Below are 25,216 nucleotides of genomic sequence, written 5' to 3' on the forward strand. Positions count from 1 at the left end.
GTGCCATTATTCTCAGTGTGCGAAGAAACAGTGTAGGTGGTCAGTCCAGTTCAAGTGTTCAGCAGTCTGATGGATTGTAGATAGAAACTGTCTCTGAGCCTGTAGGTATCAGACCTCATGCTCCAGTACCGTCTGCCCAACGGTAAGGAGTGAACAGCTCGGGGCTGGGGTTTGTGGGGTCCTTGATGATGCTGGGGGTCTTCCTCAGGCACCGTATAGATGTTAAAACATTTAAACCAAACAACTTTTAAGTCATTCTATATCTTAATACATTTAAACCAAACAACTGCTGGTCTGCATAACATACAAGTGTTGTATGCATTCCCAATTGTCAAGCACAAGTACCATTTAATTATGAGATAATCTGAGATGTTCTAATGGCTAGACTTGCTCACCAGGTGGCAGCACTGGTGCGGTTGAATTTCACAGCAGTGTACAGGCCATCATCATCCTCTTTCTGGGGTCGAGGCAGTTGGACAGTAGAGTACAGAGGCACTTCCTGGTTACAGAAATGGACGCTGGCGTAGTGAACGTCATCCTGGTCATCTGTGTCTGCTCTTTGTGCTGCAGCAGGGGTCATGGCCATGCCTGAGATGTTGTCATGAACAAGGCTTGAGTTTACCTGATGGGGAAAGAAGACAGACTAAATTCAATTTGTTCCATTGTGCCAGGCAAGCCTAATGAAGTGCAGTATCTGAAAGAAAACAAACAAATACTATGTGAACTTAACTCACCTGTCCATTGTCTGCTGTGTTCCTCGTGACAGAGGTGGATGTGGTGGCCTTCTTCCTGTTTTGCACATGAACGTGGGAATCATTTAAAGAATTAATGAATGAATGAATCAATCAATCAATCAATCAATCAATCAATGACAATTAAGTTAGTAACAGATCAGAACGATAAAGTGAAAGGACAGGATGCTCACCTGAACCACATGAAGCCAGAGAGACAGAGGATGAGAACCAGAACAACCACTGTGATACCTCTAGCTGCATTCTTCACAGATGTTTGTTTCCCTAAACCAACATGGACAACATGAATTCATGTGTTATCATATAGTGTACAGTCGTGGTCAAAAGTTTTGAGAATGACACAAATACTAATTTTCACAAAGTCTGCTGCCTCAGTTTTGATGATGGCAATTTGCATATACTCCAGAATGTCATGAAGAGTGATCAGATGAATTGCAATTAATTGCAAAGTCCCTCTTTGCCATGAATATGAACTTAATCCCCAAAAAACATTTCCACTGCATTTCAGCCCAGCCATAAAAGGACCAGCTGCCATCATGTCAGTGATTCTCTCGTTAACACAGGTGAGAATGTTGACGAGGACAAGGCTGGAGATCACTCTGTCATGCTGATTGAGTTAGAATAACAGACTGGAAGCTTTAAAAGGAGGGTGGTGCTTGAAATCATTGTTCTTCCTCTGTTAACCATGGTTACCTGCAAGGAAACACGTGCCATCATCATGGCTTTGCACAAAAAGGGCTTCACAGGCAAGGATATTGCTGCTAGTAAGATTGTACCTAAATCAACCATTTATCGGATCATCAAAAACTTCAAGAGAGAGGTTCAATTATTGTGAAGAAGGCATCAGGGCACCCAAGAAAGTCCAGCAAGCGCCAGGACCGTCTCCTAAAGTTGTTTCAGCTGCGGGATCGGGGCACCACCAGTGCAGAGCTTGCTCAGGAATGGCAGCAGGCAGTTGTGAGTGCATCTGCACGCACAGTGAGGCGAATACTTTTGGAGGATGGCCTGGTGTCAAGAAGGGCAGCAAAGAAGCCACATCTCTCCAGGAAAAACATCAGGGACAAACTGATATTCTGCAAAATTCTGACAAACTCCAAGTATTGATTATGCAAGAATGGGCTGCCATCAGTCAGGATGTGGCCCAGAAGTTAATTGACAGCATGCCAGGGCAGATTGCAGAGGTCTTGAAAAAGAAGGGTCAACACTGCAAATATTGACTCTTTGCATAAACTTAATGTAATTGTCAATAAAAGCCTTTGACACTTATGGAATGCTTGAAATTATACTTCAGTATACCATAGTAACATCTGACAACAATATCTCATAACACTGAAGCAGCGAACTTTGTGAAGACCAATACTTGTGTCATTCTCAAAACTTTTGACCACGACTGTAGATTAAAATATGCTAATGATTAAATCATATTTGACCTGCTATAATGATCCATTGAGATGTAGAATTCTTCGCTCCAACTTCATTCACTGCCTCACAGTAGTATTCTCCACTGTCCTCAGAGCTGATGTTAGTGATGCTGTAACTCTGTCCTGATGCTTTTGGTGAGGTTACGTTCTTCTTGTACCAGGTGTATTTGTCCACAGGTGGGTTGGCATCACTGCTGCAGGTCAGAGTCACTGAACTGCCCTCCACTATTTCACCAGAAGGACTTACTGACACTGAGGTGTTCTTTGGAGCATCTGGTGTTGAGGAACACAGAGGGGTAAGAGTACACAGCCGACATCATGCTGCCACTTCAACAATATGTTCTGAGACTAGATCTCTGGTCCTCTGTCTTGGAAACACGTGACATCCTTCAGAAGTTTAAAAAACTCAACTAAATACGAGAGCACGCACAGTACAAATGAAGTTTAAAACTGTCATTTATTTACAAATACTCACAAATGACAGTGAGAGTCTCTTCAGGAGAGTAGAGATTCTCATACCCTTTTGTATTACAGGAATATCTGCCTGCATCCTCTCCACTGACTGGGTTTAGGAACAGGTAGTTATTTTGGTTGTTTACGAGTTGTCCGTTCTTGTACCAGATGTAGGTGGGGTTGGGGTTGTCAGTCAGAGTACAGGTGGTTCTACAGGTCAGTAACACTGCCTTTCCTTCTGTCACCGTGGCAGAAGACAACTTCACCTGCAGACCTGGGATTAAAAACATACCGTATTACATTAGTTGACGTCAATTCTAATCATATGAAGCAAAACATTCATTATATTCAATGCATTCGGAAAGTATTCAGACCCCTTGACTTTTTCCACATTTTGTTATGTAACAGCCTTATTCCAAAATGGATTAAATTGTTTTTTCCCCCCCTCATCAATCTACACACAATACCCCATAATGACAAAGCAAAAACTTATTTTTAGACATTTTTGCGACCAGCTCTAGAAAGGGTCTTGGTGGTTCCAAACTTCTTCCATTTAAGGATGATGGAGGCCACTGTGTTCTTGGGGACCTTCAATGCTGCAGACATTTCCCCAGATCTTTTCCTCAACAAAATCCTGTCTCGGAGCTCTACGGGCAATTCCTTCGACCTCATGGCTTGGTTTTTGCTCTGACATGCACTGTCATATTATATAGACATGTTATATAGACAGGTGTGTGCCTTTTCAAATCATGTTCAATCAATAGAATTTACCAAATTTGGACTTCAGTCAAGTTAAAGAAACATCTCAAGGATGATCAATGGAAACACGATGCTCAAAATCTAAAAACCTGTTTTCGCATTTGTCATTATGGGGTATTGTGTGTAGATTGATGAGGAAAATGTTTTATTTAATCCATTTTAGAATAAGGCTGTAACGTAACAAAATGTGGAAAAAGGGAAGGGGTCTGAATACTTTCCGAATGCACTGTAGACTGTCATTCCTATTAAGGTCAAAATACTTGAATGTAACTGATAAAGCATCACACACTAGTGTACCTGTGACAGACAGCCTGACATGTGTCTCTCTTTGAAGGAAATTATACCAATAGCGTTGTGTCTGAGTCTTGAATGTGAACCAGTACTCAGCTGAGTCACTCTCTCTCAGGTCTGTGATTCTCAGGGTGCAGACATTCTCTTTATCCCCACCGAACTCCGCACGACCTGCATACTCTGGCACCGAGCTCAGAATTTTAGGCTCCTCATCAAGTTTCTCTTGGATGTACCAGTTTGATTCTGAGACTGTATGATTACTTGGATGTTGATATGTGCAGGGCAGTTCCACTGTTGACCCCTTCAAGGCACAGATACTCTGATGGAGGTAAGTCACGTTGAAACAGGTCTTACCCAGAACACCTAAAAGACTAAAGTAACCCATCAATGAGTTTAAGAAATTAGTCAATTATCTTTCAAAACAGTTCATTCAGGACTGAACAATACAACTTTAGTGATAGTAATAATCGTAGTAAGATTCAAACTTTGCAAACTTAAAAAATATGAATAATCTTTTGCAAAAAATACTGTAATTGTATTTAGACTCACACACTGCAGGAGAGAGGAGATCCTCGTGGCCTTTTACAGCACAGGAGTAACTGTTTGTAAAAGAACTGATAACAGAGTATTGTTGGAAGGCGGGTTCATCTAGACGTTGGCCGTTCTTGTACCAGATGTAGGTGGGGTTGGGGTTGTCACTCAGAGTACAGGTGGTGCTACAGGTCAGTGTTGCCCTCTGTCCCCACATTGTGTTGGTAGGAGACACCATAACTTGGCTTTTTTGTCCACACTTTGTTGCTGTAGTTGCTGAGTTGAGTTTCAATGGAATCCATAGAGAAGTGTCAGTCAGTGAGGTGTGAAAGACTGCTACTTTGGATTCTTGTCCTGAATTGTTTATGTATGTGGGCCTATGGTAAAGCTAGCTTACCTTGGTTATTCTAGTGTACTATAGGTAGATATATAATATATACAGTACCTTCAGAAAGTATTCATACCCCTTGACTTATTCCACATTTTGTTGTGTTACAGCCTAAATTCTAAATGGATTACATAGATTTTTTCTCTCACCCATCTACATGCCACCAGAGGTCTCTTCACAGTGCCCAAGTCCAGAACAGACTATGGGAGGCGCACAGTACTATATAGAGCCATGAATACATGGAACTCTATTCCACATCAAGTAACTCATTATAAAAAAATAAAAAATAAAAAAATAAAAAAATACACCTTATGGAACAGCGGGGACTGTGAAGCAACACAAACATAGACACATGCATACAAACACACAATAACATATGCACTATACACACATGTACACATGGATTTTGTGTTATAGATATGTGGTAGTATAGTAGAGGCCTGAGGGCACACACTTAATATGTTGTGAAATCTGTTAGGAATGTATTGGAATGTTTTAAAAATATATAACTGCCTTAATTTTGCTGGACCCCAGGAAGAGTCTCTGCTGCCTTGGCAGCAGCTAATGGGGATCTATAATAAATACAAATACAAATACACACAATACCCCATAATGACAAAGTGAAAACATGTTTTTAGAAATGTTTACACATTTATTGAAAATGAAATACAGAAATATCTCATTTACATAAGTATTCACACCCCTGAGTCAATACTTTGTAGAATAACCTTTGCCAACAATTACAGCTAAGAGCTTAGAACACCTGGATTGTACAATATTTGCACATTATAATTTTTTTAATTCTTCAAGCTCTGTCAAGTTGGTTGTTGATCATTGCTAGACAGCCATATTCCAAATAATGCATAGATTTTCAAGCCGATTTAATTCAAAACTGTATCTAGGCCACTCAGGCACATTCAATGTTGTCTTGGTGATTAACTCCAGCCTTGTGTTTTAAGTTACTGTCCTGCTGAAAGGTGGATTTGTCTCGAAGTGTCTGTTGGAAAGCAGACTGAACCAGGTTTTCCTCTAGGATATTGCCTGTGCTTAGCTTTATTCCATTTATTTTTATCCTAAAAAACTGCCAAGACCTTGCCTTTGACAAGCATACCCATAACGTGATGCAGCCACCACCATGCTTATAATAATAATACAATAATATGCCATTTAGCAGACGCTTTTATACAAAGCGACTTACAGTCATGTGCGCATACATTTTTCCATATGGGCTTGAAAAATATTAAGAGTGTGTAACAGGTAGGAAATAGCTGTTTTTGTAGGGTTTTTCTTAGATCAGCCTTGGGAGGTTTAGCAACTAACAGAGCTGTGTCCCTGTTGCCGAACACATTTAACCTCACCACAGTACTTAGTAGTAGTTGCACCTTTCCTAATGGTATAGGGTGAAAAGTTAAATAACTCACTGTATACAGCCCCTCAGATTATGTGGTTAATATCATGGAGCATCCACCTGCAATACATCCCAGGTTAGGCCCCCTACCACAAGGCAGTTGTAATGAAAAGACAGTTCTGCTTTAAAATAATGAAAATATATAGGCAGTTTTAGGCATGTCACGCCCTGATCGAGAGAACTCTTGTTGGTTGGGTCAGGGTGTGAGTTTCTGTTGAGATCTATGTTATTAGATTCTATGTTTAGGATCTAGTATTTGTATTTCTATGTTTGGCCGGGTGTGATTCCCAATCAGAGGCAGCTGTCGCTCGTTGTCTCTGATTGGGGATCATACTTAAGTAGCCTGGTTGCCTACCTTTGTTGTGGGATCTTGTTTTGTGTTCCGGTTTGGCTTGTTGTGAGTATAGCCCATAGGACGTGACGTGACGTTACGTTGCGTTTGTTGTTTTGTCAAGTGTTTATCTTCATTAATAAATATGTACGCATACCACGCTGCACCTTGGTCTGACCCGTCTCTCAACGATCGTGACAAAGCAACAACACAACAGGCACAATTTCACAGTTCACAGAACAGCCTACTGTAACCTACCTCACGTGCACGTGTAGTCTAGCTTGAAGACAACCAATGAAAACATAGCAATACAACCTAGCAGTCTTACAGCATTTATCTCCGATATCACAATAACAAACAAACAAACCAAAATAAAGAATGACAGCCGTTACTGTGTTCATGGAGTCTGTATGAGGGCTGGCAGGGACTAAAATAATAGAAGTAGTCTACAACGTTGTCACGGTAACATTCTTCTCCTTTGAATGGCTAATTAGGCCTAAATGAAAAGTCCACAACTTTAGATGGCCTCTTCTTTCAGGACATAAACAGAAAGTTCAATTACTTCCACAGGAATCTTATATAACTAAATCACGTCAACTCACTGCTCTCTACTGATGTGTCAGTAACTGAGGGACCTAACAGATAATTGTATGTGTGGGGTACAGAGATGAGGTAGTCATTTAAAAATAATGTTAAACACTATTATTGCACACAGAGTGAGTCCATGCAACTTATTGTGTGACTTATTAAGTACATTTATAGTCCTGAACTTATTTATGCTTGCCATAACAAAGGGGTTGAATACTTATTGACTCAAGACATTTCAGCTTTTCATGTTTTATTAATTTGTAAAACTTTCTAAAAACATAATTCCACTTTGAAATTATGGGGTATTGTGTGTAGGCCAGTGACACACAATCTCAATGTAATCATTTTAAAATCAGGCTGTGACACAACAAAATGTGAAAACAAGTCAAGGGGTGTGGATACTTTCTGAAGGCACTGTATGTAGATTGAACAATACAGAGAAAGAAGGTAACCAATGAATGAGCCCATACCTGCCACAGACCAGAGACAGACCATCAACACACTTCCTGCTGTTCTCAAGGCCATTGTTTGTCTCCAACCCTGCAGTCTTAGAATCACAAAGGTCCCACCAGCTGCAGTAAAACCTGGTGTTTCCAGTGTATTGTAACACAGCACTCTCTACTGGCATCTCAACAACACAACAGCCATAAATGTGACTCAAACCATCTCTCATCCTGTAGTCTTAGCAACATAACTAACTATAGCTGGAGAATAAATACACTTTCTTCATCAAATGAGAGGTGAACAATCACACATTGCAGTGTTTCCCAACCCTGGTCTTCCAGTACCCCCAACAGTACACATTTACATTGTAACCCTGGACAAACACACCTGAGTCAACATCAAGCCCTCAATGAGTTGAATGAGGTGTGTTTGTCCTACAATGAAAATGTGTACTGTTGGGACCAGGGTTGGGAAACACTGACTTATTGAATAGATCTGTCTGTAGCACTGTTTACACTGTAGACATTATTCATTAATTGCTTCAGATCTGTTATATTCTCATAATCCTGACTATAGCATTGATACATGGGTCCCTGTCTTTATCAGAATATATGGTTTATCACTAAATCTATCAAGCACAATATTACAAGATATACAAGTCAAGCGTACTTACAGAGTGAAGTGAAGGGGGGAGGTATTGTACTGCAAGTCAACTTACTGTCAGTGCATAGAAACAGGAAGTGTGAGTTCTTAAAGTATTTAAAGTAGTCAGGGCTCAAGTAGCTGATATAGTTATGAGCTGACACATGGAATTATTTTAAGATGGTCATATCATAGATAATTTAGCTTTTTGATTCAGAATTTTAAGACCGCTTTAGGTATCTTTATTTAATTTAATTTGATAAAATATTGAATTTGGCCTTTAGTACCAAATCCCATGGAAACTCATTGAATAACACATTCATAAATGGCAAAAAAGACAGTCAAAAAAGACATCATAACGTGTTTAGAAGTGGCTGTCCTATATCTAGGAGATATAAGAGAGCTCAGGAAATATATATATATATCTTTTACACATATTAGTAAGATATGAACATACATGACACAGTCTTTTTGATGCAGGACAACTAATGATGTCACATAGGCCTACAGATCAGTGCCCCTCTCTCTAAGACAGGGAACTACAGTGGGGAAAAAAAGTATTTAGTCAGCCACCAATTGTGCAAGTTCTCCCCCTTAAAAAGATGAGAGAGGCCTGTAATTTTCATCATAGGTACACGTCAACTATGACAGACAAAATGAGAAAAAAAATCCAGAAAATCACATTGTAGGATTTTTAATGAATTTATTTGCAAATTATGGTGGAAAATAAGTATTTGGTCAATTACAAAAGTTTCTCAATACTTTGTTATATACTCTTTGTTGGCAATGACACAGGTCAAACATTTTCTGTAAGTCTTCACAAGGTTATCACACACTGTTGCTGGTATTTTGGCCCATTCCTCCATGCAGATCTCCTCTAGAGCAGTGATGTTTTGGGGCTGTTGCTGGGCAACACAGACTTTCAACTCCCTCCAAAGATTTTCTATGGGGTTGAGATCTGGAGACTGGCTAGGCCACTCCAGGACTTTGAAATGCTTCTTACGAAGCCACTCCTTCGTTGCCCGGGCGGTGTGTTTGGGATCATTGTCATGCTGAAAGACCCAGCCACGTTTCATCTTCAATGCCCTTGCTGATGGAAGGAGGTTTTCACTCAAAATCTCACGATACATGGCCCCATTCATTCTTTCCTTTACACGGATCAGTCGTCCTGGTCCCTTTGCAGAAAAACAGCCCCAAAGCATGATGTTTCCACCCCCATGCTTCACAGTAGGTGTGGTGTTCTTTGGATGCAACTCAGCATTCTTTGTCCTCCAAACACGACGAGTTGAGTTTTTACCAAAAAGTTATATTTTGGTTTCATCTGACCATATGACATTCTCCCAATCCTCTTCTGGATCATCCAAATGCACTCTAGCAAACTTCAGACGGGCCTGGACATGTACTGGCTTAAGCAGGGGGACACGTCTGGCACTGCAGGATTTGAGTCCCTGGTGGCGTAGTGTGTTACTGATGGTAGGCTTTGTTACTTTGGTCCCAGCTCTCTGCAGGTCATTCACTAGGTCCCCCCGTGTGGTTCTGGGATTTTTGCTCACCGTTATTGTGATCATTTTGACCCCACGGGGTGAGATCTTGCGTGGAGCCCCAGATCGAGGGAGATTATCAGTGGTCTTGTATGTCTTCCATTTCCTAATAATTGCTCCCACAGTTGCTTACCTATTGCAGATTCAGTCTTCCCAGCCTGGTGCAGGTCTACAATTTTGTTTCTGGTGTCCTTTGACAGCTCTTTGGTCTTGGCCATAGTGGAGTTTGGAGTGTGACTGTTTGAGGTTGTGGACAGGTGTCTTTTATACTGATAACAAGTTCAAACAGGTGCCATTAATACAGGTAACAAGTGGAGGACAGAGGAGCCTCTTAAAGAAGAAGTTACAGGTCTGTGAGAGCCAGAAATCTTGCTTGTTTGTAGGTGACCAAATACTTATTTTCCACCATAATTTGCAAATAAATTCATTAAAAATCCTACAATGTGATTTTCTGGAAAAAAAATGCTCAATTTGTCTGTTATAGTTGACGTGTACCTATGATGAAAATGACAGGCCTCTCTCATCTTTTTAAGTGGGAGAACTTGCACAATTGGTGGCTGACTAAATACTTTTTTCCCCCACTGTATATATCTTTTTTTACACATATTAGTAAGACATGAACATGCATGACACTGTCTTGTTGATGCAGGACAACTAATGACGTCACATAGGCCTACAGATCAGTTCCCTCGTTAATAGAGTAGATGGTTAATATTATGTAGATTACACCTCATACTGCAACTCAGCGGTGGAGGGGCAGGGGGTCACTTATTCTAACAGATGTGTAGCACTGTTTTTCCATAAATTGTTTCAAACCTATTTTATTCTCCTTATCATGACTATAGCATTGTTGTTTTGTAACCAAGGGACACAACATATCCTTGACTCTTCTACATATTTCAACTAAACATAATTAAACTAAACAAAATGAAATGTATGAAACCACACCACAGATGTGTATTTTACAATTAGGTTTACATGCAAGCATTCGTTCCGCGTAAGAAATCACTGATTAAAAGTAGAATGGTAAGGTATAAGATATTATCACGTGGACTTACAGAGTGAAGAGAGAGCGAGAGGTTTGATAGAGGACCTTATTGGCTGTGTGAAACAGAGTGTGATGTCTGTGGTTGACACTAACTAGATGTACTGAGAGGCTAAAATGGGGATGCACAGCTGGCTTCCTGTCATGCCTCTTCTTGACAACCAACACGTCAGTAACGAGCTTTACAACAAATGTATTAACATATTTTTGGAGCACTTATACAAGAGGCCTACCTTCCTTATAGAAGCCAAGGGTTTAAGCCAGTCAAGCTATTACACAAGAAGGAAAGTTATAAAACATCCCTATTCAAATCCTAGAATATAATTTGACCATACCAATAGGCCTCTCTACTGGCATCTCAACACAACAGCCATCAATCTGACGCAAATCATAGAGGTTGATGAAGGGAGCACTTGGACCAAAGCCTGAGAAGTTGTCATCAATTGGACTAGAGTCTCGCTGATGGGGAAAGAGGACAGATAACAAGAGGGTTGAAAAATATAGTAACGCCACAGTCATTGATGTCACGCCCTGGCTCTGGGGACTCTTATATGTTGAGCCAGGGTGTTAGTTTCTATGTGTAGTGTCTATGTTTTGTTTTCTATGTGTTCTTTTCTAGATCGTGTATTTCTGTGTTGGCCGGGGTGGTTCCCAATCGGAGGCAGCTGTGTCTTGTTGTCTCTGATTGGGAACCATACTTAGGCAGCCTGTTGTGCACTTGTCCCTTGGGAAGATCCCACTTGGGATCTTGTTCCGTGTAGGTTTGTGTTTATGACCGAGGACTTCACGTTCCGTTTTGTTGTTTTGTTATTGTTAATAGTACTCAATAAAAGATGTACGCATTTCACGCTGCGCCTTGGTCCACTCGTTACGACGATCGTGACAGAAGATCCCACCAAAACAGGACCAAGCAGCGTTTCCAGGAGCAAACGCCGGAGGTAACGTTGGTAGATGTCCTCCTCGGTTGGGGGACGATAACGGAGGAGGAGGCCGTCCGTTACCGGAGGGCGATGAAGGGGGAGACCCAGGCAGGAGAGGAGAAGCGGCGCCAACGGGGCCGTCGTCGGACAGGCGAGAGGCCTGTTCCTGCCCCTCGCACCAAGCCTGTGGTGCGCGTCGCCAGCCCGGCCCGGCCTGTTCCTGCCCCTCGCACCAAGCCTGGGGTGCGCGTCGCCAGCCCGGCCCGGCCTGTTCCTGCCCCTCGCACCAAGCCTGGGGTGCGCGTCGCCAGCCCGGCCCGGCCTGTTCCTGCCCCTCGCACCAAGCCTGTGGTGCGCGTCGCCAGCCCGGCCCGGCCTGTTCCTGCCCCTCGCACCAAGCCTGTGGTGCGCGTCGCCAGCCCGGTCCGGCCTGTTCCTGCTCCCCGCACCAAGCCAGTGGTGCGCGTCGCCAGCCCGGTCCGGCCTGTTCCTGCTCCCCGCACCAAGCCAGTGGTGCACGTCGCCAGCCCGGTCCGGCCTGTTCCTGCTCCCCGCACCAAGCCAGTGGTGCGCGTCGCCAGCCCGGTCCGGCCTGTTCCTGCTCCCAATGAATGAGCCCATACCTGCCACAGACCACCAACACACTTCCTGCTGTTCTCAAGGCCATTGTTGCATCACCCACCCTACAGTTTTACAATCATAAAAGGTTCCACCAGCTGCAGTAAAACTTGGTGTTTCTAGTGTACTGTGGGGTGGCATCTCAACAACACAACAGCCATCAATGTGACTCAAACCATCTCTCATCCTGCAGTCTTAGAAACATAACTAACTATAGCTGGTGAATAAATACACCTTATACATCAAATGAGAGATGAACAATCACTTATTGCAATGTTTCCCAACCCTGGTCTTCCAGTACCCCCAACAGTACACATTTTCATTGTAACCCTGGACAAACGCACCTGAGTCAACTTGTCAACTAATCATCAAGCCCTCAATGAGTTGAATGAGGTGTGTTTGTCCTACAATGAAAATGTGTACTGTTGGGGGTACTGGAGGACCAGGGTTGGGAAACACTGACTTATTGAATAGATCTGTCTGTAGCACTGTTTACACTGTAGACATTATTCATTAATTGCTTCAGATCTGTTATATTCTCATAATCCTGACTATAGCATTGATACCTGGGTCCCTGTCTTTATCAGAATATATGGTTTATCACTAAATCTATCAAGCACAATATTACAAGATATACAAGTCAAGCGTACTTACAGAGTGAAGTGAAGGGGGGAGGTCTTGTACTGTAAGTCAACTTACTGCCAGTGCATAGAAACAGGAAGTGTGAGTTCTTAAAATATTTAAAGTAGTCAGGGCTCAAGTAGCTGATACAGACATGCCTGTTCCTTCCTATTTAAGTCATTAACATGCATGACTCAGTCTACTTATAATTATTATAATAAGACATGGGACTTACACAGTGCTTTTCAAAGACAACTAATGATGTCAGATAGGCCTATAGATCTGTACCCCAGTTATCAGAGTAGATGACTATAGATTGAATAGCAACGGATAGGAGAAAGATGGTTATTATTATGTAGATTACACCTATGTCATGTTGTGCTACTGCTTTAATAAAGATAACCTATTTATATCATCTGTTTAATTACTGATAATGCTAATTACTGATAATGCAATTAAGCGGTATCAGGCAATTAACATAATCACCTATTTTTTTATTACGTGCTAAAACATAACAAATATGGAACCGATGCAAAACAAAACAAAGGTTTTACTAGGAGACTGACATGCAAACATTCATTATGCAGAACAAATCACTAAGAACAAATTATGATAATGTAAAAGGTAGTATCAAGTGTACTTCCAGAGTGAAGAGAGGAGTTTGGTAGGATACATTATACTGGCTGTGTGAAACAGAAGAGTGTGAGTTCTGTGGTTGACACCAACTAGATGTACTGAGGGTCTAAGAAGGTGATGCAGATCTGGCTTCCTGCACCCATGATGCCTTTTCCTGACAAACAACACGTCACTGAAGTGCTTATAAAAAAATCGAAAAGATCCCCATTAAAATACTTTAAACCAAACGCAACAACATAATTTGACCACACTGATAGGCCTATGGTTTCTCTGTAGTTCTGTATGTCTCACCAGCTGCACTAAAACCTGGTGTTTCCAGTGTACTGTACTACAGTGCTTTCTACTGGCATCTCAACAACACAACAACCATCAATCTGACTGAAAGACAGTCTATTGAGTAGCACTGGAGTGGTTGAATTTCACAGCAGAATACTGGATATCCTCGTCCTGTTTCTGGGGTTGAGACAGTTGTGCAGTGGAGTATGGAGACACTTCCTGGTTTCTGTGTTGGATGCTGGCGTAGTGAACGTCATCCTGGTTGTCTGTGTCCGCTCTCTGTGCTGCAGAGGGGTCATGGCCATGTCTGAGACGTTGTCATGCACTGGAATAGAGTCTCCCTGATGGGGAAAGAGGACAGATAACATGAGTACTGGAAAATACTGTAGTTGTGGTGTTTTGAGTCAGGTGTAGGGAGACCACTAGTGGATGAATAGAAGAACTGCAGGATGAAAACAAACCAACCAGATGACCTTATTCAGTTTTACTGAGTAACCCAGTGTGAATCATGTGTGTGTGGGTGTGTGGGTGTGTGTGCGTGCGTGTATGTTTGTGTTTGAACAAACTGCGTGTCCATGTGTGTAATCTGTGTGTGTAGGTTAAAGCTATGATGACTCACACACCTCTTCTTTCAAGTGTTTTGTGATTATGATGACAATGCTTTTTGCGATGATGTTTCAGCGGTGTGAATGTGAAACATTGCCATGGTATCTCGTGTCTCTCTCTCTCTCTCTCTCTTTGATTCTCAGTGCAGAAGTCCAGAGCGACCCAGCTCAAGCTTGTGATGTCCTTTCCTAACTACGGAAAAGCCATAATGAAACCAATGAAGTGAGATACTGATCCTTCTCTCTCAGGGTGTTAGGGTTCAGGAGGATCCCTCACCACACACCACAAACTGGCCAGGACCTTCTTCACCTCCCCCGGTCTGTCTATTATTCTATCTCTCCATCACTCTCTCACACTCACCCCATCTCCCTCTCTTTCACTTCTCTTTCTTTGCCAACACTCTCCTTATATTAGATGTTTCACATCTCTGTTTTCTCTAGTGGGGAATATGAAAATGGATGCTACTAGTCAGTGGAAAGTCCTTTTCAATCCTCTCTGTGAGCTCTGGAACAAATAAGGGTTCTTCTATGGGGACAGCCAAATAACCTTTTTTTCTAAGAGTGTCTCTCTCCTCCCTCCCCTCTCCCTCCCTCCCCTCTCCCTCCCTCCCCTCTCCCTCCCTCCCTCTCTTTATCGCTAGGATCCGTTGCTCCACCCTCCTGCGTCTGCATCTCATCTCCCTGCCACAGTACGGCTAGTGACCTTTCTGTCGCTCTCCCTCCCTCCTCTCTCTGTCTAGGATCCGTCGCTCCACCCTACTCCGTCCCTAGAACCGCGTCAGTGACATCATGAGGGACTCATTCTCCCATGATCCTCTGTTCTCCGTAGCGCCTCTCCTCTCCGAGCCGCACCTCTCCACCATGGACCTAGTGACTGTGCTCTGAACCGTACACCATTGCCAGGGGCGACAGCATAGCCGCCATGGAGGAGACGATGATAGGTCTAGTGTATGCTATCGATGAGCTGGGATGTTTAAATCACTGTGTACATTTACCATAAGGACTTGTCGTGGAAATTCTAAACGATGTCGTGGAAATTACCACTAGGGACACTCAAAGTTAATCTTCAATTAATCATCCTATTAATTAACAGTTAACTGGAGAGGTTTCATCCAACTCAATGCACCATATGTCGATCAGGAGATCCAATGGGGCAGTCCTGTTATTTTTCTTATATACTGCAGACAAGTCATATTTGCATGATTTAGCATATTATTTTTCTCCCCAATTTCGTGGTATCCAATTCGTAGTTACAGTCTTGTCCCATCGCTGCAACGGGAGAGGCGAAGGTCGAGAGTCACGCGTCCTCCGAAACACAACCCAACCGAGCCGCACTGCTTCTTGACACAGTGCCCGCTTAACCCGGAAGCCAGCCACACCAATGTGTCGGAGGAAATACCGTACACCTGGCAACCAAGTCAGCGTGCACTGCGCGATGGGACAAGAACATCCCTTCCGGCCAAACGCTCCCCTACCCTGGACGACGCTGGGCCAATTGTGCGCCGCCCCATGGGTCTCCCGGTCGCAGCCGGCTGCGACAGAGCCTGGACTCAAACCAGGATCTCTAGTGGCACAGCTAGCACTGCGATGCAGTGCCTTAGACCACTGCGCCACTCGGGAGGCCATGATTTAGCTTATTCATCATTCATAATTAATTAACGTTTGCTTCAATCACGTGACCATCATTCATAATAAATTGACATTTGCTTGTTTCACGTGACCAACCAATACCTCACGAGGCTTCTTCTCTCTAAGCTGAGACCTTGAAACAGAGATATCTTTGGTTCTCAAAACAAGGTTGGGGCGTACTGCCAAATTGCAGATACTGATAAGTGAGGATTTGTTCAATCAGTCACTTGCATGAACACAGAAATTGGTTATTAGAACAGCACATGAAAAGAACACAGAAATATGTTATTAGAAAAGCACAAACATAAAATGTCCATCACAGTAAGGTATAAGATATTATCAAGTGTATTTCCAGAGTGAAGAGAGAGCAGTTTGGTAGGAGACCTTACTGGCTGTGAGAAAACAGAAGAGTGTGAGGTCTGTGGTTGACATGACCTATAAGTACTGATGGGCAGAGCTGGCTTCCTGCCCCCATGATGCCTCTTCCTAACAACCAACACTACATTCGCTTCAACTACACTAAAACCTGGTGAAGGGTTTTACAATAAAAAAAATGAACATCTTTTAGGAGCAAACAAATTATACAAGAGACCTATGATCCTTATAAAAAATAGATTCTTATTATAGATTTAAAAACATAATGTGATAAGCAGACGTTGTTGAGCAGATAATGGATTTAATTTATTGATCTATTGAATACAAGAATACACAGCTAGTATTGTTGAAACATTATTCTACATTATACAATTATTTAATGGATAATAGGAGTTAATGAAATAAGATACAGCTCTGAACAACCCCACCCCACCCAACACACATAGCACTCCTACTCCATAACTTGCATTATTGTAGCCTTTCTCTGTAGCCTGTCAACTATGTGTCTGTCTATCCCTGTTCTCTCCTCTCTGCACAGGCCATTCAAACGCTTCACACCACGTGGCAGTTGCCACTCTAATCTGGTGGTCCCTGCGTGCACGACCCACGTGGAGTTCCAGGTCTCTGGCAGCCTCTGGAACTGCCTTTCTGCGGCCAAGAAGGCAGAGTTCATCTCAGCCTATGCTACCCTCCAGTCCCTCGACTTCTTGGCGCTGACGGAAACATGGATTACCACAGAAAACACTGCTACTCCTACTGCTCTTTCCTCGTCTAACCATGTGTTCTCGCATACCCCGAGAGCATCTGGTCAGCGCGGCGGTGGCACAGGAATCCTCATCTCTCCAAAGTGGACATTCTCTCTTTTTTCCCTGACCCATCTATCTCCTCATTTGAATTCCATGCTGTCACAGTCACTAGCCCATTCAAGCTTAACATCCTTGTCATTTATTGCCCTCCAGGTTCCCTTGGAGAGTTCATCAATGAGCTTGACGCCTTGATAAGTTCCTTTCCTGAGGATGGCTCACCCATCACAGTTCTGGGTGACTTTAACCTCCCTACGTCTGCCTTTGACTCATTTCTCTCTGCCTCCTTCTTTCCACTCCTTTCCTCTTTTGACCTCACCCTCTCACCGTCCCCCCCCCCTACTCACAAGGCAGGCAATATGCTTGACCTCATCTTTACTAGATGCTGTTCTTCTACTAATCTCACTGCAACTCCCCTCCAAGTCTCCGACCACTACTTTGTATCCTTTTCTCTCTCGCTCTCCTCCAACACTACTCACTCTGCCCCTACTCAGATGGTAATGTGCCGTCGCAACCTTTGCTCTCTCTCTCCCGCTACTCTCTCCTCTTCCATCCTATCATCTCTTCCCTCTGCTAAATCCTTCTCCCTCCGATCTCCTGATTCTGCCTCCTCAACCCTCCTCTCCTCCCTTTCTGCATCTTTTGACTCTCTATGTCCCCTATACTCCCGGACGGCTCGGTCCTCCCCTCCTGCTCCGTGGCTTGACGACTCATTGTGAGCTCACAGAAGAGGGCTCCGGGCAGCCGAGCGGAAATGGAGGAAAACTAGACTCCCTGCAGACCGGTCATCTTTTCACTCCCTCCTCTCTACATTCTCTTCCTCTGTTTCCGCTGCTAAAGCCACTTTCTACCACTCTAAATTTCAAGCCTCTGCCTCTAACCCTAGGAAGCTCTTTGCCACCTTCTCCTCCCTGCTGAATCCTCCTCCTCCTCCCCCTCCCTCCTCCCTCTCTGTGGATGACTTCGTCAACCATTTTGAAAAGAAGGTTGACGACATCCGATCCTCATTTATTAAGTCAAATGACACCGCTGGTCCTGCTCACACTGCCCTACCCTATGCTTTGACTTCTTTCTCTCCTCTCTCTCCAGATGAAATCTTGCGACTTGTGACGGCCGGCCGGCCAACAACCTGCCCGCTTGACCCTATCCCCTCCTCTCTTCTCCAGACCATTTCCAGAGAGCTTCTCCCTTACCTCACCTCGCTCATCAACTCACCCTTGACCGCTGGCCATGTCCCTTCCGTCTTCAAGAGAGCGAGAGTTGCACCCCTCCTCAAAAAACCTACACTCGATCCCTCCGATGTCAACAACTACAGACCAGTATCCCTTCTTTCTTTTCTCTCCAAAACTCTTGAGCGTGCCGTCTCTAGCCAACTCTCCTGCTATCTCTCTCAGAATGACCTTCTTGATCCAAACCAGTCAGGTTTCAAGACTGGTCATTCAACTGAGACTGCTCTTCTCTGTGTCACGGAGGCTCTCCGCACTGCTAAAGCTAACTCTCTCTCCTCTGCTCTTATCCTTCTAGACCTATCCGCTGCCTTTGATACTGTGAACCATCAGATCCTCCTCTCCACCCTCTCCGAGTTGGGCATCTCCGGCTCTGCTCACTCTTGGATTGCGTCCTACCTGACAGCTCACTCCTACCAGGTGGCGTGGCGAGAATCTGTCTCCGCACCACGTGCTCTCACCACTGGTGTCCCACAGGGCTCAGTTCTAGGCCCTCTCCTATTATCTCTATACACCAAGTCACTTGGCTCTGTCATATCCTCACATGGTCTCTCCTATCATTGCTACGCAGATGACACACAATTAATTTTCTCCTTTCCCCCTTCTGATAACCAGGTGGCGAATCGCATCTCTGCATGTCTGGCAGACATATCAGTGTGGATGTCGGATCACCACCTCAAGCTGAACCTCGGCAAGACGGAGCTGCTCTTCCTCCCTGGGAAGGACTGCCCGCTCCATGATCTCGCCATCACGGTTGACAACTCCATTGTGTCCTCCTCCCAGAGTGCAATGAGCCTTGGCGTGTCCCTGGACAACACCCTGTCGTTCTCTGCTAACATCAAATCGGTGACCCGATCCTGCAGGTTCATGCTCTACAACATTCGCAGAGTACGACCCTACCTTACACAGAAAGCGGCACAGGTCCTAATCCAGGCACCTGTCATCTCCCGTCTGGATTACTGCAACTCGCTGTTGGCTGGGCTCCCTGCCTGTGCCATTAAACCCCTACAACTTATCCAGAACGCCGCAGCCTGTCTGGTGTTCGACCTTCCCAAGTTCTCTCATGTCACCCCGCTCCTCTGCACACTCCACTGGCTTCCAGTTGAGGCTCGCATCTACTACAACACCATTGTGCTTGCCTACGGAGCTGTAAGGGGAACGGCACCTCCTTACCTTCAGGCTCTGATCAGACCCTACACCCAAACGAGGGCACTACGTTCATCCACCTCTGGCCTGCTAGCTCCCCTACCTCTACAGAAGCACAGTTCCCGCTGCTCGCTGCTCTGGCACCCCAATGGTGGAACAAGCTCCCCCACGACGCCAGGACAGCGGAGTCACTGACCACCTTCCGGAGACACTTGAAACAATACCTCTTTAAGGAATACGTGGAATAGTATAAAGTAATCCTTCTACCCCCCCCCCCCCCCCCCCCCCTCCCCCACCACCCCATAAAAAAAGAAAAAATAAGGGGAAAAAAGTGGTTGTCCCACTGGCTATCATAAATTTAATGCACCAATTTGTAAGTCGCTCTGGATAAGAGCGTCTGCTAAATGATGTAAATGTAAATGTAAGACGCTTGATAAATATGGATCCAGAGCTGCATATTATGCTACATAGGTTACCATGGTAATCAGATTTAGTCAACTGTTAGACAATGGGAGATAGATGGCTCTTTACAAGATGTTTTCTATTGAAACTTTATTTAGGGATCAGGAACCTGTGCAGGAGAGGAGGGAGATGAAAGAAAACATGTTTGTGCTTTCTGGTGTTTTATCAGTGACCCTGAATGAGCAAAGCTCTTTTCACATAGGCAGGAGTAAGGTTTCTCTCCAGTGTGCCTGAGCTGGTGTGTAGTCAGGGTGAAATCCGGAGCAAAACTCTTCCCACACTGATCACAGCTATAAGGCTTCTCTCCTGTGTGTATTCGCTGGTGTGTAATCAGGGCTCCTGAATGAAAGAAGCTCTTCCCACACTGATCACAGCTATAAGGCTTCTCTCCTGTGTGTAGTCGCTGGTGTGTAGTCAGGTGTCCTGATCGATTGAAGCTCTTCCCACACTGATCACAGCTATAAGGCTTCTCTCCTGTGTATTCGCTGGTGTGTAGTCAGGTATCCAAATAGAGCAAAGCTCTTCCCACACTGATCACAGCAAAAAGGCTTCTCTCCTGTGTGTATTCGCTGGTGTGCAGTCAGGGTGGAATCTTGAGCAAAACTCTTCCCACACTGATCACAGCTATAAGGCTTCTCTCCTGTGTGTATTCGCTGGTGTATAGTCAGGTTTCCGGATTGAGCAAAACTCTTCCCACACTGATCACAGCTATAAGGCTTCTCTCCTGTGTGTATTCGCTGTTGTATAGTCAGGTTTCCGGATTGAGCAAAACTCTTCCCACACTGATCACAGCTATAAGGCTTCTCTCCTGTGTGTATGCGTTGGTGTGCAGTCAGGGTTCCTGATTGATTGCAGCAGCTCTTCACACACTGATCACAGCTATAAGGCTTCTCTCCTTTTTGTATGCATTGGTGTGTAGTCAGGGTTCCTGATTGATTCAAGCATTTCCCACAATCAAAGCAGGGGTAAGGCCTCTCCCCTGTATGAATTCTCTGATGAGATTTTAAGGTTTTAGATGCAGTGAAACTATTCCCACACTGAGAGCAGCGGTACGGTTTCTCTCCGGTGTGAATCTGCTGGTGAATTATCAATTCCCTCTGTTTAGAAAAACTATTCCCTGTCACAGTGTTAAGGGACGGTAGACAGAGTGCTCGTGGAGTGACATCCTTTTTATTTAAACTTGTCACACTATAAGTATTCAAAATAAACAAGGAGAGAAAAGCACCAAGTGACTTACATGCTGTGAACACAATTGCAGACAGGCACAAACACGAACAATGATCCACACACAGGTGGATGTGAGAGGTGCCTAAATACTATCCCCAATCAGAGACAAACTCTAGACAGCGGTCTCTGATTGGGGATCATAAACCACCCCTAGTAATGATGTGAAGGCTTGACTGTGGTCCTCCCCCTCCCCCTAGTGGGAGTAAGGCCTAACCACAATCAAACCCTCACAGTACCCCCCCCCCCTAAGGTGCAGACTCCCGACCACACATGATCCCCCCTCTCCCAAAAAATACACAAAACTAGGGGGAAAAGGGAGGAGTACTGGGGCGGTTGATGGGTGGGGGCTCCGGCTCCGGCTTCGGGTGCGACGTAGGCAGTAACATCTTCTCCCTTCCTGCCTCCCCGTTGCACGCCCGGTCCGGTCCGAACCCCGGTGCTTTGCTTCCCCCCTCAGTCCTCCCGCGATGCACCAAGCCCTGTCTGGACCATGGTGTGGGGCTGACGTCTGGTCCCGGCTCGGACCCCGGTGGAGCGGATGGCTCCGGCATGGGGGCGGAGTAGACAACCGGACCCGGATTTGGCACCGGTGGAGCGGACTGCTCTGGAGTAGAGCAGATGACCGGAACTGGACTGGGCACCGGTGGAGCGGACTGCTCCGGCACTGGAGTGGAGCAGCTGACCGGAGCTGGACTGGGCACCGGTGGAGCGGACTGCTCCGGCACTGGAGTGGAGCGGCTGACCGGATCAAGACTAGGCACCGGTGGAGCGGACTGCTCGAGCACTGGAGTAGAGCAGATGACCGGAACTGGACTTGGCACCGGTGGAGCGGACTGCTCCATCACTGGAGCGGAGCAGACGGCCGGACCCAGACCAGGCACCGTTAGAGTGGACTGCTCCTGCACTGGAGCGTAGCAGACTTCCGGACCTGTATCCATCCCCATCTCTGGAGCAGGACTGAACGCCGTGCCCAGCCTGGACACCGACGGAGAGGAGGATTCCAGCCCCGTGGTTAGGCTGGCTGCCGGCCCCAGACTGGGCACCGACACGCTAAGGTGCTCCTTGCAGGGAACCGTCGCTGGAGGCTCCGTGCAGGGGATCGTCGCTGGGGGCTCCGTGCAGGGGACCGTCGCTGGAGGCTCCGTGCAGAGGACCGTCGCTGGAGGTCGGGTGCGTTGAGCTGGAACGGGCCGTACCGGGCTGGGGACACGCACCATTGGGCTGGTGCGAGGAGCAGGCACGGGCCGTACCGGGCTGGGGACACGCACCATTGGGCTGGTGCGAGGAGCAGGCGCGGGCCGTACCGGGCTGTGGATGCGCACCGATGGTGTGGTGCGCTGAGTCTGCATTTTCCGTGATCGTCGCTGGAGGCTCTGTGCAGAGGACCGTCGCTGGAGGTCGGGTGCGTTGAGCTGGAACGGGCCGTACCGGGCTGGGGACAAGCATCATTGGGCTGGTGTGAGGAGCAGGCGCGGGCCGTACTGGGCTGTGGATGCGCACCGATGGTGTGGTGCTCTGAGTCTGCATTTTCCGTGACCGGCGCTGGAGGCACCGGACTGGGAACTGGCGTTGGAGATCTATGACTGCCCCTGTCCTTCTCTCTCCACCGCCAATCCCCATCATGTGAGGACTAGTGGGAGTAAGGCCTAACCACAGTCAAACCCTCACATTCCCACAGTCAGAGCAGCAATGATGAAGTTTCTTCCCTATACCTCTCTGCTGGTGTTTCTTGAGGTGTTCTGATCCAGATAGACTTTTCTCTGTCTTGTCAGCATCATGATGTTGTTGAGGCTCCCCAGATGATAAGCCCTTCCCACTGAGAGAGCAACGATTAGGGCTGTCCCCTGTGAAACAAAGACATTGAATTGTTAGGTTTTGTAAACATGGGCCCATAAACAGACGGGTCGTTCCACGAAATGAATGCCTTTTACGTCCCTTTTATATTTGTTCAATAGAAATTGTGCACCAATATAACATTTTAAATCTCTGTTATTTTAAATAAAGTGCCCATTAAAACAGAACACATGGAGAATTAGATTAATCAGATTTTTATATGAATAAAGACTTGCTAAAGTGACAATTCTGCATTTTGATAAGTCCCTCCGACAACCCTGTGTAACTTCTAGAAAGATTTTAACCCACCTAATACAATCATTTATCCAAGTTTTAACATCATTGAGTACGGTTACATGCGCAGAATAATACAATTATTGTGAATAGTCAATTAGTATAGGAGTTTGATTTAAACGTTGACATGCTTTGAAAGAAGAACAATTTCTCTAATAATCCTGTTTACATGGACACTTTGATTAATGCAGAAAATTGCCAATCTAAATAAACGTTCCCACAGCGGCAATGTAATTTTTTTGAAGCATATTCGATTCTGAGTTCGGACAAATAAAGTTTATATGTGAAATCTATTCCGAAGCTGTATATTTTCAATTTTTCCAAACTCTATGCACTCGATCAAATGAAGGAAGCTTGCGCCGCTTGTGATAGCACATGCACAGATTAAATACACCGCTATAACTCTGATTAAAGCGTTTACATGTCCTATTAATTCTAAAGATTGTTCAGAAAACCAGGTGTTTTTAAAAGGGTATAATTACTTCGGTTATGACCTCACACCAATTAAGATAAGCAGAGTAAGGTGTTGATAGAGGAATTTGTATTTTTAAAGTAATGACTAAAGTATTCCACCCTGAAACCATGTAACTGTGTGAAATATGTTAGAGTTATAAGACTATAATCCAATGCTATGTGTGAGTAGACTTTTTAAGACTAGGACACTGTGATACTATTTCGCAATATGAGCAGGGCATAGCTGATACCACAAAAGAGAAGAATACAACCTTGTGGAACTGTCACGCCCTGACTCAGGGGACTCGTATATGTTGAGTCATGGTGTGTATATTCTTTGGTGTGTATATTCTATATGGTGTTATTCTAGTATGTGTATATCTATGTTGGCCGGTGTGGTTCCCAATCAGAGGCAGCTGTCGCTCGTTGTCTCTGATTGGGGATCATACTTAGGCAGCCTATTGGCACTAGTGTGTTGTGGGATCTTGTTCCGTGGAAGGTATGTTGTGTGTCCTACCTTGGACTTCACGTTTCGTTTTGTTTGTTGTTTTGTCGTTGTGTTTATAAGTTAATAAACATGTACGTATATCACGCTGCACCTTGGTCTGACCCGTCATTAAACGAACGTGACAGAAGATCCCACCAAACGCGGACCAAGCAGCGTGCCCAGGAGCAGCAGACACCCTGGACACAGGTAGTGGAGCAGAGATCATGGACTTGGGGGGAGATAAGAGAGTATCTGGCCAGGCAGATGGAGGCCCTGAAAGGGATGAGGGTGGAGAAGGAGAGATTAGCCGATAGCGGACCCTGGGCGAAGGAGGAAGCCCAGGCAGGAGAGGTGAAACGGCGACCCAAGAGGATGCGGTCACGACGTAAGCCCGAGAGACAGCCCCAAAAAAAATTTTTGGGGGGGCTAAAAGGGTGGTTGGCGGAGCCTAGTGTTAGAGCAGAGCCAACTCCCCGTACTCACGCTAGGAAGCGTGTGACCGTGCAGGCTCCGTGTTATGCGGAGCTGCGCACTGTGTCGACAGTGCGCCGGCACAGCCCTGTACGTCCTGTGCTAGCACCACGCACGTGCCGTGCGAAAATGGGCATCCAGCCAGGACGGGTTGTGCCAGCTCTCCGCTCCAGACCTCCAGACCGCCTCCACAGTCCGGCCCGGCCCGTTCCTGCTCCTCGCACCAAGCCAGTGGTGCGCGTCGCCAGTCCGGCCCGGCCTGTTCCTGCTCCTCGCACCAAGCCAGTGGTGCGCGTCGCCAATCCGGCCCGGCCCGTTCCTGCTCCTCGCACCAAGCCAGTGGTGCGCGTCGCCAGCCCGGCCCGGCCCGTTCCTGCTCCTCTCACCAAGCCAGTGGTGCGCGTCGCCAGTCCGGCCCGGCCCGTTCCTGCTCCTCGCACCAAGCCAGTGGTGCGCGTCGCCAGTCCGGCCCGGCCCGTTCCTGCTCCTCGCACCAAGCCAGTGGTGCGCGTCGCCAATCCGGCCCGGCCCGTTCCTGCT

The 25,216-nt window shown here is 45.6% G+C and overlaps 1 protein-coding gene across 1 annotated transcript; it reads right to left on the reverse strand.

Annotated features, from left to right (window-relative positions):
* Window positions 1–391: 391 nt before the first annotated feature.
* Window positions 392–21,689, reverse strand: LOC311119889 (uncharacterized protein; the record flags this gene model as incomplete). The annotated part of the gene is made up of 5 exons (XM_084194539.1): window positions 392–622; window positions 735–789; window positions 926–1,016; window positions 2,183–2,446; window positions 21,464–21,689. 5 exons carry the CDS (start codon window positions 21,687–21,689, stop codon window positions 392–394), a joined length of 867 nt encoding a protein of 288 aa, XP_084050665.1.
* Window positions 21,690–25,216: the final 3,527 nt, after the last annotated feature.

This window comes from Coregonus lavaretus (genome assembly GCF_964263955.1).
Source record: "Coregonus lavaretus genome assembly, contig: HAP1_SCAFFOLD_55, whole genome shotgun sequence".
In the NCBI taxonomy this organism is placed as follows: Eukaryota; Metazoa; Chordata; class Actinopteri; order Salmoniformes; family Salmonidae; genus Coregonus; species Coregonus lavaretus.